This window comes from Gymnogyps californianus, chromosome 18 (genome assembly GCF_018139145.2).
Source record: "Gymnogyps californianus isolate 813 chromosome 18, ASM1813914v2, whole genome shotgun sequence".
NCBI lineage: Eukaryota > Metazoa > Chordata > Aves > Accipitriformes > Cathartidae > Gymnogyps > Gymnogyps californianus.
In genome coordinates, this window is record NC_059488.1 from 3,936,125 (window position 1) to 3,951,952 (window position 15,828).

Sequence of the window (15,828 nt, forward strand, 5' to 3'; positions counted from 1 at the left end):
AACTACTACTTCCCAGCACAGGCAGAGACCTCCAACTCACCTTGGTGCCTCCTGAGCTATTCCACTTGCTTTTAAATTTGGCTACTGCTTGCCAACATGGTGCAAACCCCTTTTGCAGCGCTGAAAGCAAAGGCAGGTGGGCAGTGGGCTCCCGACTTGCCCCTCCGCTCCCTCCCGCGGCTGGCTACCGACCCCCGCAGCTTTTGCTATCCTTTGCTTCTCTCTCTTCCTCAAATCCCGTTTTCATCACAGGCAGTTACCTGGCTTAACAAGATAAATCCGAAACCGCAGGCTCCTTGGGAGGGGGGCTTGCTGTTGAGCTCAGGGGGCTTCTGCTTCCAACCATAACGTGCATAAGGAGTCATCTTCTGCTTGAAGGAGCCAGCTAAACTTTAAAGGGATTAGAAGAGAATGGTTTCCTCCCCATCTCCCTCCCTTGCATGTGCATCTCTAACATAATTAGCTAGGTGCCTCATAAGGCAGGGACAGATGAGTTTTTATTTTCCAATGAACAATTGTCTGTCAGAAAAATGCAGATTTGATGAAGCTTGAGTGCTTTGTGGGATTCCATCAACTACATCTCAAAACTCATTGGGAAATTAGGAGAGCATTTAATTTTGACAAGGGTGAAATGTTTTGGTTTCCACTGCCTAATTTTGTTTTTATTTCAGGCTGTACACTGAAATAACACAATATATAACATAGAACTCCAGATGATAATGTTGGAATTAAACCTTTCCCCCTCCTTCATAGAAAGGAGATGTTTTGAACCAAAATATTTTGGAATTTTCACATAAGTGGGGGATTTCTGCACAGCATTTTGGTTTGGGCTGAAACTCCCAAACACCCCATTTCCCCCCAAGAATATCAGTTCTCAGCATCACCCACTTCATTTCAAAGTACCTCCCCACTCCCCATGGTCCCCAAACCACCCCTGGGTGACTTGTGCTGGAAGGAGGAGACCAGAGAGGTAGCCACTGCCCTGCTCCTTCATTTCTAATCCCATTTCTCCCTGAAATGCTTACACTCTTAAATTAAGCCATTTCTCTGCCCCGCTTTGCAGCAGCTAAGGAACAGCCCATCGTTTTGATGGAGAAGAGAGCAAAAGAGAAGGATTAGCTCCAGACAGGCTGCGCTAAGGCTTATACACCTGTGTGGACCAGGCCAAATTTCTCTTCCTGCTCTGTCTAAAAACGCTGGGACCAACACCGTACCGGTGTCACCGTGGGCCACAACTTCATTAAGAGACTCTCTGGTAGATGCTCTCCCTTCTGCATACTGCTGAGCCAGACAAACTCCCTCCTGCCTGACGGGCTGACCCCATGATCGTGGAAAGGAACAGTTCACATCGCCCTTGCAGGCAAACTATACTTTTTTCTCACTCAAATTAGAAATAAATCTGTGCTAGAGGAACCACAGCCCGCGAGCAGGGAGATGGTGATGATCAGCAGGATTTCATGTCTGTGCAGAACAGCAGCGCCCGCTGCCTGGGCTCGGTGGGCTCTCCTACCTCTTGCTGACACCTCTCCCAAGGTGGGACAGATCCTGGAGCACAGCCACGCTGTGAGCCCTTCCACATCCAAGTGCAACATCTTTGGCCTCTGTAGCACCAGTCACTCTCTTCTGACTTAAAAGACTAACTCACCAACATCTGCAGGCATCACAGATGTTGCAGAACCATCAGACCACAGCACCTGCACCCACCTGCTGCAGCGAAGCTGCTCACACAGCAGGGAAACAAGGAGCCTAATTCTGCTGCTACCTTGGTGTGGGACCCCGAGCTGCCTTCCTCACCATCAGCTGGGCAGTCGTGCCCTCCTGCTTCTCCATGAGGTCCTCATGGTGATGAGACCCCATCCCGAGAGGCACCATGGGGCTCAGACACGCACCTTCACTGCACGCCTGTACCTGCCACTGCTTTCTCCCACGGTGATGCCGAGGATGGCCACCATACACCAGAGGGGAACCGACCACCTCCTCACCCAGCTCACGTGCTAAGACCAAAGCTCACTTTCCTTGGGGAAAAAACCTCACCCCTCTTATTCCCCTGGGGCTACAATCCTGCCTTGCTGGGGCTCGCAAACAGGCATGGCCATGGGGCAGCAGATGCAAGCAACCCCCCCTTCTCCTGGGGCGGACGAGAGGACTGGCATCAGTAAGCAAAGCCAAGCTGAGAGACAGGTGGGGAAACCTGAATTTAAGCCGCATTACAGGTGTTTCCTTCAGTCCCTAAGGGCCTATTCACAGGTTTTCATCTCAAATTATAAATCACCAACACACGAGGGTTAAGCCCTTTCTCTCCTTCAGCATCCTCCCTCTGGGCTGAGCAGCTACCACCGTGCCGGTGGAAGGGATCAGCGATATATATTCCTTTACTAGCAATAATCTGACTTATTCGTCCAGCACAGTTTCTCCTGGTTTGCTGTGATCCCTGCAAGATGGTATGAAACACACACTGGACTCAACGTGCAGAGCAGAGCCACCAGATTTAGAGAAGCTTGCTGGGATTTTGTTTTCTTGGGAAATGCCCATGGCTTCCCCAGACCCGACAGCAATTCTAGGGTGCAACAAGGAAAAGCAGCATGGAAACAGGTTTTCTAGAGCTTGGGGATTGTTTTGTTATGTTGCAAGGTAGGGCTCAAAGGCAAGGCTCCAGTTAGCAATGCCAAGGTCTTAGCAAGGTTGCAGCTCATACTTCTTAGAATTGCCCAAATAAAAAAGGCCTCCGATAAGAAAAGAACTGCTGAAAACCTTTATGCACTAATGCCACCTACTGGGTACAGGTAAAAATAACAAAAAGCCCTGAGATGAGGAGAAAAAAGGGCCCCATGGGAAGTGTGGGATGGCAGCTGGGGAGCTGTCACCCCTCCGGGTGGGGACCCCACTGCGGAGCCTTTGGGGTCTTCCAGGTGACACCTTGCATACAGGATTTTAACTAAGCAAAGCAACGTCATCTTCTCTCCTTTGTAAGCCCAAGGAGACTGTCCTCAGAGAGACTCCACCACGAGCTGCAAGCAAACTGCCCTTGACATTTTAACCAAGTCCTTTTAAGACCAAACAATTAGGTAATGGCAGAGCCCACGCCGCTAAAACGTCCGAAGATAAATGCATCCCCAGTCCTCGCAGAATTACTGGAAGCTGTATTAAGGGCATGAAGGAACTGGTAACAGATGATGATTATATATAAAAGGAATAAGAAATCTTTGAGATTTGTGCTGTTCCCTGGTTGAGCTGCTAGGCTCTGGCTCTGCTGTGTATTAATTGCTTACAAGGCTGCATGTATATTTTATGCTCAGTACCTGCCTGGAACATTTGTTGGATTTAGCCTTGATTGATGAACCGCTGATTATATACTTCTGTGGTCCTCGGCATATTAATAAACTGTTGACTGGTAAAGATTAACAACATGTCATGATTTGTGAAACAGTGTCCGGAGTAAAGCTGAAGCAAACCTAGTGCTAAAATTAGTACGCAAATGCTCCCTGAACTCTATAAAAAGGGGATAGCTTAATTAAATTACATCCCGATATTGCCCATAGCACTTACCAAATTGGCAAATTGAGTTCACAGCAGTTCAGCTTTAAAACTAACTGACATCCCTGCAAACTTGTAGCAAATGACCCCATCCCTGCTCACACTGGAAGCCCAGCTCACACCTGGCAGACTCCGGGAGCAGGGGCGGGATGAGGAGGGGACGTATGGCCCGGCACAGGGACCGGTGCAGAAGGTGCCGCAATGTCGCACACCGGGGCTGCGGCGAGCTCCGAAACTCAGCTCCCATCACCTGCGACCCCATTCAGCACCACGAGCGCGACCCGGGGCTGGGGGCAGTGCTGCCTGCCCACCCGCTAGGCTTTTCCCCAGACAACAGCCATGGACCACGGTCAGAAACATGGGACAGTGTCCTCCAGACCTCTGCTCGCACCCCTGCCATTGCTGGGGACCTACAAGCAGGTGACGAGTGTAAAACGTTGCATGGGGTTGGGAGAGCCGGGAGGGATGGAGCAGTGTGCCCCTGGTGTCAGTCCGATGGGAAGCAGGGAGAGACGTGAACCAGAGGGGGGATGCAGCAGCCGTCTCCAAAGTCCCCCGGGGGAGCTCAGCTCTGCTGTCCTCAGGCTGCAGCTGGGACTGAGGAGCTGGGGGGCTTCACCCCACGACTGGGGGCTGTGGAGAGGGGCAGAGCAGCCTCATGCTCCTGCAGTGGGGAGAAAAAGGGGCGAAGAGCAGAGGGAGGACAGATGGGCATCTCGACAGCCGTCTCCTGTCCCCATGGGACGCACGGACCCAGGAGCCCGGCATGACGCGGGGGTCCCACAGTCCCCATGCGTCACCTCTCGCCCACGGCTCTCCAGGAGAACGGCTCTCGCTGCTTCTCCGTTCTCCCCCTGCTACATATGGTTCGTTCTCTTTGCATAAAGCCTCAGTTAGGCATTGCAGAAGCAGGGGGGTTATTTTCCCCGCGTGACACAGTTTTCAATTTCTGCCTCTCCACGTGCCGGCGTGGCGAGCACTAGGCCTGTAATTTATTGACAATTTCTATCTTAATATATCCTGACTTTTAAAAAGAGGCGTCTCTTCCCAGCGGCACCGGGTGATCAGAGTCCTGATTGCTTCTGACAGCGGCTGGGAGGCACGTTGGTGTTCAGAGCAAAATAACGCCCCAAAAAAGGGGGAAAACCCCCCAAAAGACTAGAAAGGCAGCTGCTCCCTGGAAAAGGGAACAAAAGAAAACGACAATGGGAAAAGAAAGGAGGAAAGGGAGAGGAGCGGCAAGGGGGAGACGGCACCAGGCGCTGCTGGTGACACATCAGGCTGTCGTGCTAAATGGCCTTAACAAGGAACCGGAGAAGGGGATAATGAAAACGCCACCCCCGGGACGGCACCGCTCCAGCCTGACCTTTCCCGGCTGCCGTGTATAAACACCTTCAATAAATAAAGAGACACTTAACTCCCGCCTCTGTTGAGATGGGAAGGATGGGGCGATGGAGGATCTGCCTGCGGCAAGAGGGAAGGGAAGGGGCAGAGGGGTTTTGGGGAGCTTCGGAGCAGCGGGCGTGTGTTTGCAGGGCAGGCGGAGTGGACGACGAGCTCTGGACCCCCTCAGGGGTCACCACCCGCTGCCTGGCAGGCAGGGGCTCCTACAACAGACAGACGAGAAGGGATGCTCCAGGTTTCCCCCAGTTTCCCAAGGCTCTGTCCCCACTTCTCCGCATGTCGTACCGGACTCGCACAAGCTCCGCATGCAGGGAAGCAGCGACTTTGCTGTCGGGGGCGATGGGTTAGAGCTGGGAGAGGTGCTGAGCTCTGCTGCTCCCACCTGGAAGAACGGCGAAACCCCTCTGTGCATCGATAGCTGGGAACAATTCAGAGCCTCTGCCCAAAACTAATGGTCTATGGTCTAAGAGGGCTTCTGGAGGGGGGGGATTGCAAAACTTGGGACTCAGCAGATTGTCTGGCAAGATGTGAGCACGTTCAGAAACAAATCAAAACTCTGAGGGTGTCAGAGAGGCCCAGAGCGGGAGAGGATGGGGAGATGCTTCATCTTTCTCCCACGCTGGAAAGCACAAGGCAGGAGAAAAAGCGAGGCTGCTTTCAGCCCGTGCTTTCTTGACAAGCAGGAAAATGACCATCAGCCTCAAGCATTTTTCTTTTGCTCATCTGAGCCCCTGGGCTCCTTCCCTGAGGTCCTTAAGGCGTATGCGATTTGCCGTGAAGGCCCCAGGGGTGGGGGGAGTCCACCACCAGCACACACGTCCCCTTGGCCACATCCCCGGAGAGGGAGCCGGCAATGTCCCCCTCCACCTTGTCCCCAAAACAGACGCCAGCCCTGGGGGCCAGCAGCCGCAGTACTTACCACGCAGCCCGTCGAGTCCACCTTGCGATCTGAAACGCACTTGAAGTTGCGGGTACAGCCACCGTTGTTGCGGGAGCAGTCTCGGACCGGCCCGAAGGAGGAGAGTAAGTCATTGATGGTTTCAAAGTAGGTGGACAGCATCGCTTCTTCCCTTGGAGAGAAAAAGCACCGTTAGGGCTGGCAGGGAGCTGACAGCACACGGCACGGGCAGGGCAATCCACAAAGAAAGCTGCTCTGGCAAAATCACGTCATTTTGATTAGCAAACATGAGTAAAAGGAGGCTTCCCAAGAAAATTAAGGCTCTGTGATTATGCTATATGAAATAAATTTGCTGCATAACTCTGAGATACTTGATGAAAACCAAACAGTTAGATACTATCTAACCAAACCAAAGATACTATCTACCATTTTCACGCAAACTGGCAACTAAGAGATACTTTTTTAGTAGCCTGGAGTTGCGTGTGAATCCAACCCTATACTAGACAACAGCGAATCCACAACAGTGAAACTCCTCCTGAATGTTTCACAGCTGGGCCAAGACTCCCCGGGCACCCACACCTCGTTGTCTTGGTTTCGGCTGGGATACAGTTAGTTTTCTTCTCAGTAGCTGGTACAGTGCTGTGTTTTGGATTTAGTGTGAGAATAATGTTGATAACATGCTGATGGTTTAGTTGTTGCTAAGTAGCGCTTATCCTAAGTTAAGGATTTTCAGTTTCCCCATGCTCTGCCAGCAAGCAGGTGTGCAAGAAGCTGGGAGGGAGCATGGCCAGGGCAGCTGACCTGAACTGGCCAAAGGGATATTCCATACCATAGAACGTCATGCCCAGTATACAAACGGGGGGGAGTTGGCCAGGAGGGGCAGATCACTGCTCGGGCATCGGTCAGCGGGTGGTGAGCAACTGCATTGTGCATCACTTGTCTCTTCTTGGGTTTTATTTCTCTTTTTTTTGTTATATTCCTTTTCATTACTATTATTATTATATTATTAGTTAGTATTCTATTTTATTTTACTTTAGTTATTAAAGTGCTCTCATCTCAACCCACGAGTTTTACCTTTTCTTTTCCCGGTCCTCCTCCCCATCCCACTGGGAGAGGGGAGGGGGAAGCGGCTGTGTGGTGCTGAGTTGCTGGCTGGGGTTAAACCACAACACTCGTCCATCACCTGGGGACACTGACAAAGCTGGAAAGCCATATGGAACCAGGCTTCGCACTTGCTGGGATGTGGAGGCTCATCCCTGTGCTTGGCGACGTGGGACGGAGGACCTGGAGCAGGGGACGCAGCGATGGGTGCAGGCACAGCTCTCTGCTGCACTGCTCCAGCCCGTGACGGCTCTGCAAGGCCCCGGGCACAGCCGCGCTGTGACAACCCTCTCTTAAGCAACCAAGAAGCGTAAATGCCTACGAATTCAATGGCCATATAAAGCCTTGGGAAGCTCCCAGCCCTGCCTCTCCGAGCTGCTCACACAGCAGATTTTGTCTGTGACAAAGTATTCAGGCACTTTGCTTTCTGCTGGGTTCCTGCAAAGGGAACACAGATGCTTGTCGAGAGCTTTAAGCATCTCCAAGGTATTTTTCATCTTCAAAGCACATTTTATATATCAACCAATACCTGCAACCCATCTTGGGCAACAGATCCCATCACCCTCTTACCGACAGGAGACAGACAAAGTGATTTACCCAAGGTCACAGAACAAGTCACTGATGGCGACAGACTTAACTTCCACAGGCCATTTATTAGATCTTTATACACTGGGGGCTGCAAATAAATGCTGACCCCTCTATCTTAAAATACGCCCCGAGGCAACGCCAGGAGTCACAGGGGGGGTTTATTCCCCTTTAGCATCTCCCCTGCTCTCCCATCAACACCTAAAAAGCCACACGATGACTCAATGCCCAGTGCTAGTCTCCTTTTTTTGGGTTTTTTTAATTTGAAAACCATGTGCTTGGCAATGAAACGGCAGTGGAGGAATATTCAGCAGTCCTTGAAGACCACAGCACTGCTGTCTCGAACTAGCACTGCATTATCTATCAGCAGAGGGCCCCTGCGCACACACGCGCCGTCACACTCACGCACACAGCCCTGCCAACACCAAACGCTCGCAAAAATCATGAGTCAGGCATTAAAAAAAAAAAATATAATGAGATTGGCACAAAAATGATGAGATTTTAAAAATAAATCAATCACTGGGTGGTTTTTTTTTTCCCCTCCCCTAGATTAGCCTTCTGCTTTCTGAGCCTTTAGAGTGTAATCGAGCTCTTCCCTGCAAACTTGAGGGCTAGAAACTACCCAGAGACCAAACCCAAAGAAATAAAGACCTACGCAGTATTGAAGTCACGATTTTGCAGATTCCAGATTTCCAGGCAATCACAGGATTCCAGAAGCTGGGCCTTTCAACAAGGAAAACACCATAAAACCAGTAAAAACTGGTAAATTGGGACATCCCCGCTCAAACAGAGGTGGAGGGCAGCTTCTCTGCTACCGTGGGTCGGGGCAGACGAGTTACCCCAGTGCCAGGGTAGCTCCGTGCCCACCGTGGTGCCCATCGCTGCCCCACATTGCAAATTCATGTCTGCGGTGCCCGCTTTCACCCCAATTAATGCTTCCCAATTAACTTTTCCCTCTTGGCGATCATGCTTCCGATATTCCCCCTTTCTTGGCCCATCTCCTAGATTTTCCAGCATATTTGGAGCTGAATCTCCCTCTGTCCTTTCTTGGTCATGTTTCAAATATCTTTAGAGGCCCTTTTCTATTAGCACTCTGTTCCCACCAGAATTTGCAGCTCCTCTGAAGTGAGGGAGTGAGAAAGGCAGAATATATTCAATCAGGGCATGTATTTCTGCTGGAGAGATGGGGGGAGAGAAAGGGCATATTATTTACTAACCAAAACCACTGTTTATTAATGTAGGGAGAATTATTTTTAAAAAAACCCAACAAACCATGACAACTCCTCCACCGCCCACCCGGAAAGCTCAGCCCCATCTGGTCCTCCCGAGGGGTTTCTCATCATAGGTGGACTGCAAGGAGAACCGTGTCCCCGTCCTCCCTCCTGGTTTTTCCATTTGGCCACCAAACAACCAGACCCTCCTGCAGCTCCCACCTCCCTGGAGGGAGAAGGTGAGGAGCTACAGCTGCCTTGGGTGGTGTAAAGGAAACCCTGGGCTCAATCCTCGGCCAGGGTAGCTCCGGAGAGCCGGAGTGCTGTCAGGAGAAGCCAGCTCATCCCACACGGCGCTGTGCTCCCGGGCTGGGGCTGGCAGGGGCAGCTCATCACGCTTTTAATTAAAACCTGGAAGCACAAACCGACCTGCTGCCCTCGGGAGGGTGGAGGACAGGAATGGGAACCTCGCTCTCCGAAATCGTGCCTGGCATAATGGATGACCCTCGACAAAGCACGGGCAGGGGCTGCTGAGCTGGAATGAGCCATTAAGTGTATTAAAATATTAACCCGCTGGAAGGTGGGGCAGCGGAGCCGGAGGGAAGTGTTCCAATGTCACCTGCAAGAGGAGCGGGGTGACGGCACTGCCCGCAGACGGAGGGAGGCTGCTCGGCCGGATCGCTTCTGCGTCAGCTGTCGTTAGATTAGAGGAGCATCACTTCAACGCGGCGCCCTGACAAGGGGCATGTCAGCAGATGAGAGAGCTGACGCGATGCTCGGAGCGAGCTGGGAGCAAACTTCGCTTTCGTCTGCCTCTGGAGGGGCCGGCAGAGCCAGGCTCGGTGCAGGCAGGCGCCGCCGAGCCTTCGGCACTGCCAGCCTCAGCGGCTCCTTTTAATTTTGGGGGGTGAAGAGCAATAATTAATTACCCGCCTCCCGCAGCAACAATGGGACGGGCAGCACGCGGCACGGAGCAGATGACTTCCCACCCACGCAGCTCCGGTGGTGACCCCTGCCCAACCCTCCCTGCCTGCTGTATGGGACCGCAGCCCCCAGCCCCCAAGTCCCAGAGCCGGCCCTGGAGAGCAGGCAGTGCCGACAAGGCAGGGGATGCTGGAGGAGCGATGGCAGCATCTGGCCACCACTGCACGGTGCCCGCCGGGCGCAGCCGTCCCTCCCCACCGCCCGGGCACACCAGATTAGACCGGCCCTGATGGATGAATCACTTCCCTGCAGTAATGAGCTGCCTGCAAAAGAACAGCTCTTTTCTCTTGTTCTCCATCTATCCGTATTGAATTTCACTGAGTAACCCCCAGATTCGTTGTGACAAGGCCGGACGGAGAAGATGGGCTCCGCAGTTCGCGCCGTGCCCGGAGCACATCAGAGAGCCGGGGAATTTGCCGGTGGCCCTGGCCGGACCCAGGCACCGAAGCCGCAGGGACCAGGCAGGGCTCAGCACTTGGTGTACTGGGAGGACGGGGCAATTCCCCACCGCCCTGAAGCAGATGCCAGGTCCCATCAAAAAGGGCATTTTGGAGCGAGCGACCTAATTTCTGGTGCCAGATTCTCTCTGCAAGCACACGCACATCTATGAACACATGCACATGCTCTTTCTTTAACTCTCCAGCCCTCCCAAAGACACTCACAGACGCCCAAACGATACACTTATAAATGAAATGCACTCCCCTCCCTACCAGGACCCACTGATTACATACTCAGCATCAGTAAAACCCACTTTCTTAACAACTTTAATTGCCACAAACGGTCAGCATGGTGCACAACAGCAGGGCTTTCTGCCTGACTTTGCACAGCTCCCGCGGTACAGACCGTGGCACCCATCCTCACCCAGCCCCGTGCCACCTCCCATCGCCCGCAGTCACCTCGATTCCCTCAAAATTACTTTTCTCCATCCTCCCCCTTTGTTCCAGGCCTTCATTAATGAAGCAGATTCAGTGACAAATATCACTGGGGGTTATTTATTCATGAAATACCAACACCGTGCAATTCTCAAAGCCTCCAAAGCACTCATCTCAGAGTAAGCTCCTGAGCTTCACAGTGGCTCTTCTCTCCAGCTCATTCTGGAAGGGGATTAGTGGGTGTTATCTAACTCAGCTGCGCCTTTTCATTGCCTGCTAATGGTTAAAGACTTCAGTGTCTTACAAAGTTAACCATCACTAAAACAAAGAAAAAACAAAGAGAAAAACAAAGAAAAGGATGCGAGCTGGGGACTAAGCCAGTGCTGCTCTACCATCTGCTCCCCGAGCTGTGTTTGGAGAGGGATTGGGGGGAGATTTGGGGTTCATGAGTTTCTAGAGACAGGGTCCACTAGCAGCAAAAGGCACGAAGCTGTGTCACCTGCAGCTTCATCCTGAAGGAGGGACTGCTACAGAGCGGGGACCCCCCAGTGCAGCCCAACCAGGATGCCTCGTGTCCAGCACCTTGCGCTGCTTCCTACTTCCATTGGCAAGACCCCACTCAACAGGGAACTTAAGAGCTGATGCACTTGCAAAACAGTGCAGAGCAATTTACACGCAGATTTCTGCATTTTTCAGCCTGACAGCTGCTTGCCTGAGCAATTTTGATCAGCTCTGGCCACAAAACTTCTGGCGAGGCTTGAGAAAGGGCTGGTCTCCTCGCTGCCGAGAGCTCACCAGAGAGGTGTCCCCCTGTGCAGACTTTGCTCCTGTTTCCCATTATGACCAGCCAGGGGTTAAACCTGGATGTCCTCTGCCTTTCACCTTTCTTCCCTGCCCCATCAGGTCACCTCACTCAGAGCTGGCTTTACCCGGAGGGACACTCACCCTCTGCCCCGCGGGTGCTCACGTGGGAGCCGTGGCTGCTTCCCCCTCCCAGACCCCATCACGGCCCTATCCAGCCCCGAAATGTGCCAAGGGCGCAGCTCAAGCTGAGCACCCATCCCTCCGGGGCAGCTTCCAGGAGAAGCTGGATGCCCACCCTGGGGGAAAACACCTCTGAGGAGTCCTCAAACACAGCCCCAGACCTGCAACAGCTGAAGTCCCCATCCACGTGGTGGGTAGGTTATTTCCTCCCCAGCAAATGCTCTGTCTGAGCATCACCTGTGCTCTCACCTATTCCACTCCTGTCTTCCTCCGCTCCTTTTCTCTTCTCCCTCACAACTCTTTTTCCTCCACTAAACCCCCGCTTTCCTCTGCTAATCCGGCCAGCGCTGAAATCATTAGTGAGGCTGCCCAACTCCTCCTCGAGTTTCAGAGTAAACTGCTCAAAGATATTAATGGGATCAGCGTAACTGGGACCTGCACGAGCCTGTTTGCTGTGCAAATGGTTCTGCCTCTGTTTTGTCTGCAGCCACGTGGGTTGGAAACTTCTTTACCAGCCACGAATTGCAAATGCTGGGTGGAAGATGGTGAGCCGGGAAGGGTAGGTGCTCTCAGCTGCAAGCTTAAAATATCAAATTGGAGGGGGGAATTATAGACCGTAGCAGAAGCAAAGTTAACCCAGCCCTTCGTCCCAGCTTCCTGCACTGCAGCGCTTGGGCTTGTTAAGGCTGGGAAGAGCTCAGCACGTTCACACAATGCCCAGCAAAATTCATCACAGAAATGGGCACAAAGGGTCTGCCTGCCTGATCGACACGCGTACCCCAGCTGAGGGGGTACTGCAAAACTCATAATCACATTTTTTATAAAAGCATTACATATAACCGATAAAAAAAACCAAATGGCATCTGCAAAGCCCAGCATTCAGAAGTGAATTGTCAGGATTTGACCAGCACACGGGGCTGGGACCCCGGCTGCAGGCAGACCCCTGGGGACCCCGAGGTACCAGCACCCGCGGCCCCAGCCCTGCTCTCAGCACGTGGCATTCCCGCTCACTGGCAAAGGTGGAGGAGCCATCCCTTCCCCTGGGGCTCTCCCCTCCTGGGGACTCACCACCCAGCACCCCCAGCATCTCACGAACGTTAGTTTATACTCACAGCTTCTGTACATCGCGTATTATTTTCTTCATGCTTAAGATGGGGAGCCAAGGCAACAAGAGATCAGGATTAAAGGTCCTCACCACTGTTGGATATCCAAGTGGAGATGCTTTCAAAGTTATTTTTAGTACTTTTAGCACTTCCCGCGCTCACAGTACAATTCCAACCGGGTTTGATTGCACCACAGGCTCAGCTGTTCTGTAGAGGGCCATGCAGTTAAACACTCAAATTATGATGAATGTGCAATAAATGGTCACCTGAGAAAAGTGGTCTCCAATTTAAAAGCAACAGAATACGTTTTTTCCAGGATTTCAACCCTTTTCTTTTTTATTCTGCCTACAACAAGAGATCATTCTCTCTACAGCCCTCTCCTGCACCCACTACATCATTTACCACATTTGTAGTGATTGCAGCAATCATCTCCTGCAGCACCGAACCATGAGCTACCTCCTGAGCAAGTCCATCCGCACATCGACCAAGCTGGGATGCTCTGGAAAAGTTAATTCCCAGCCCTGGCCCTGGAGGACCTGATGAGGTGGTGGCAGCTTCTAACTGAGGGACTTCACAGTCTGAAACTTTGGCACGCTTAAGCTCACGTCTTCAACCAGGTTTCTTTAGCGTGGTGCCTGAAGATGTGCGTGCATGCAGCAGATTTATTATTTTATGCAGAAAAACTGAGTTTCTGCCCAGCGCACCCACAGACACTTTTGAGCCACTTTAATAGTGCTGGGAGGTTTGAAAAAAAACCCACCATCCAGGTCCTAAACTGGCAGAAATCATCCTTACTTGAGTGACGCTGAAGAAAGCACTTCAATGGAGCTACGCTACGCTGACACACCGCTGCTGATGAGCTGCTTACTATAAATTTTCTGGGTAGTCTCACTTCTTGCGGTAATACTATAATAAACACTTGCAAAAACACTCTCCCAAAAACCCTGAGGTTGAAAGTGTGAAAAATTCCCTACCACACTTGAATAATTTGCTAGAGATTCAATAAAACCATCGCTCTGCCAGAGCATTTTGAAGCTCACCTTGGCAACCGGAAGGGCCAGAAATTTAATTACAGCAAAGTAAAGCAAAACCAAACACACCAGAATAAAAGTGAGCTCGGAAAGCCCATCACAAGCAGCGCACGTCCCAGGGCATGCCGGGGCTCGCCAGGATCCCCCACCCTGCTGCAGCCCCCTCGGAAGCGGTGCAGCTCTGCCGTACGAAGGACCAGGATGTCACGGATGAGATAAACAAGATAGTTTTAATTCTGAGCATTTTTTCCCCTGTTTCACGGAAGCATCGCAGTCGTGGCTTCAACCCCGTGCGAGCCAAAGGTAAAGGCAGGCGGTGCTGGCTCAGTCTCCCAGGCAACCTCAGCACCGGGAGGTTTAAGTAAAAGCGCACGAGCCTTAATAGGGATGATAAAGCATGGTCAGTAAGCGCACTGGAAATTACGCGTGTCAGCACCCGCTTCACGGTGGCCTGTAATTAATCCCAAATTTGGCGAGTTGCATTTCCCGCGTGCTGGCAGTACCGTCTGGATGGTCCTGTGTGTCAGGCACCCCGACAGCAAAATGCGGGATGGGATGGGATGGGATGGGATGGGACGGTACAGGGGCTTGGAGCACAGCAATTGCCCTCGGTGGGACAGAAAACCCACACTAAGCACCTGTGGACACCAGCAGGGAGGAGAAACAGCACTGCCAAGCATCGTGTCCCACCCCAACCACCCCGGCACGTCGTGGCAAAAGGGATGGGCATTGCCCTGGATCCCCACCACCTTGTTCTGCATCTTCAACTGCAGAGCCCCGGTTCCCTGCTGCTATTACCACAACTGCTCCTAACACCCCAGCTAACGTTTTCAGCTTCAAAGGAATCCGTTTCCCTCTGTTGACTATGTCGCCAGCCAGAGCCAGACATACCTAATTCAGTTTTATTAACTTTAGTTGTTAAGCTATGAAGCATACAAAGTTATCCAAGATGAGCCTGATCCGTCCCCTTCCCTATCTGCTCCTCCAAACTTCAGCTGCAAAGAAAAACTTTATAATGTGAAATCTAAAAGTTAAAAAAAAATGGCAGCAAACCAGAAGCAGAGGAAATGCACAGTTTCAACATCTTAAGAAATTAAATAATAAAAAAAAATAGCATTTAGGCCACCAGGAACAGAAAGCTCCAGACTCAGTGAGGAGCCACCTGCCCCTCACACCACTGCAATTACCAATAACCTTCTTCTGGGGAGGGGTTCTAGGCAGCTCCAAATATTAATAATTTGAACAGTTAATAGTAGGGCAATCTGCTTGTTCAACACAGAATCAGTGGTAATAGTACGTATTAATTGATAGCAATTGCACACTAATTAACTCACAAAGTAATATGTTTATCTAGCAAAATGGATCACACGGCGCGGGGGTTATTAGTAAAGGCAGCAATACATAATTTAAAAATACATAAATGAAAATCATCAAATTATTTATCTATGCTAATTAATATTTTTACTAGCTCAGTTTTCCCAGCAATTCCTTCCATCCCATCCTCTCAAAACATCATTTTCAAAATTGTGAACTTGTAAATACATTTCTGGCTTCAATTTAGAAATAAAAAGCAACGGGAGGGTATTTTTTATGCTCAGAGATAACATGGTGATAACAAGGAAGGAAAAAAATCTGCGCAGAAGGGGAAGCGAGAGACCACAGGGAGGGCTCGTGGCTCACCACGGCCGAGCTGCTCTGAGCCGAGCAGACCTCGCTGATGTTCCTGGCAAGACCTTCTGCAGGCTGCCGTGAAAGGAGGTATCCAAAAATATTTCTAACACCCCTACTAAGTAAACACTGACCCTGGCACCGCGCAAGTGGTGGCCAGGAGTCCCGTGGGCTTATCCAGAGGGATGGAGCGAAACACACCATGCCATAGGAGAAGAGAGGGGTGGCGGTGGGGGAAGAAAGCTGGTTTGATGTTGATTAAACCCTGGTTCTGACCCCCCAACCGCGTGTCGTGACCAAGGGCAGGGACCCAGGAGGACAAGAGAGGCCAGCCCGGTGCCAGCTCCTCCATGGGGATCGTGCTTCTGCAGGAGCTCGGCAGGGAAGCGGCATCGCCTCTGCTATCATCCCCGCCTCGCTCCTGCAACCGCCTGCTTGGATGCAGCCCAGCCC

General features: G+C 51.6%; 1 protein-coding gene across 2 annotated transcripts in view; it reads right to left on the reverse strand.

Annotated features, from left to right (window-relative positions):
* Positions 1 to 15,828, reverse strand: part of ASTN2 (astrotactin 2) — a 361,993-nt gene that overhangs the window by 160,730 nt on the left and 185,435 nt on the right. For both annotated transcript variants that reach the window (XM_050908006.1, XM_050908007.1), the window contains exon 11: positions 5,858 to 6,008. In XM_050908006.1, coding sequence (XP_050763963.1) covers positions 5,858 to 6,008 — 151 coding nt within the window. The remainder of the gene's footprint in view (positions 1 to 5,857; positions 6,009 to 15,828) is intronic.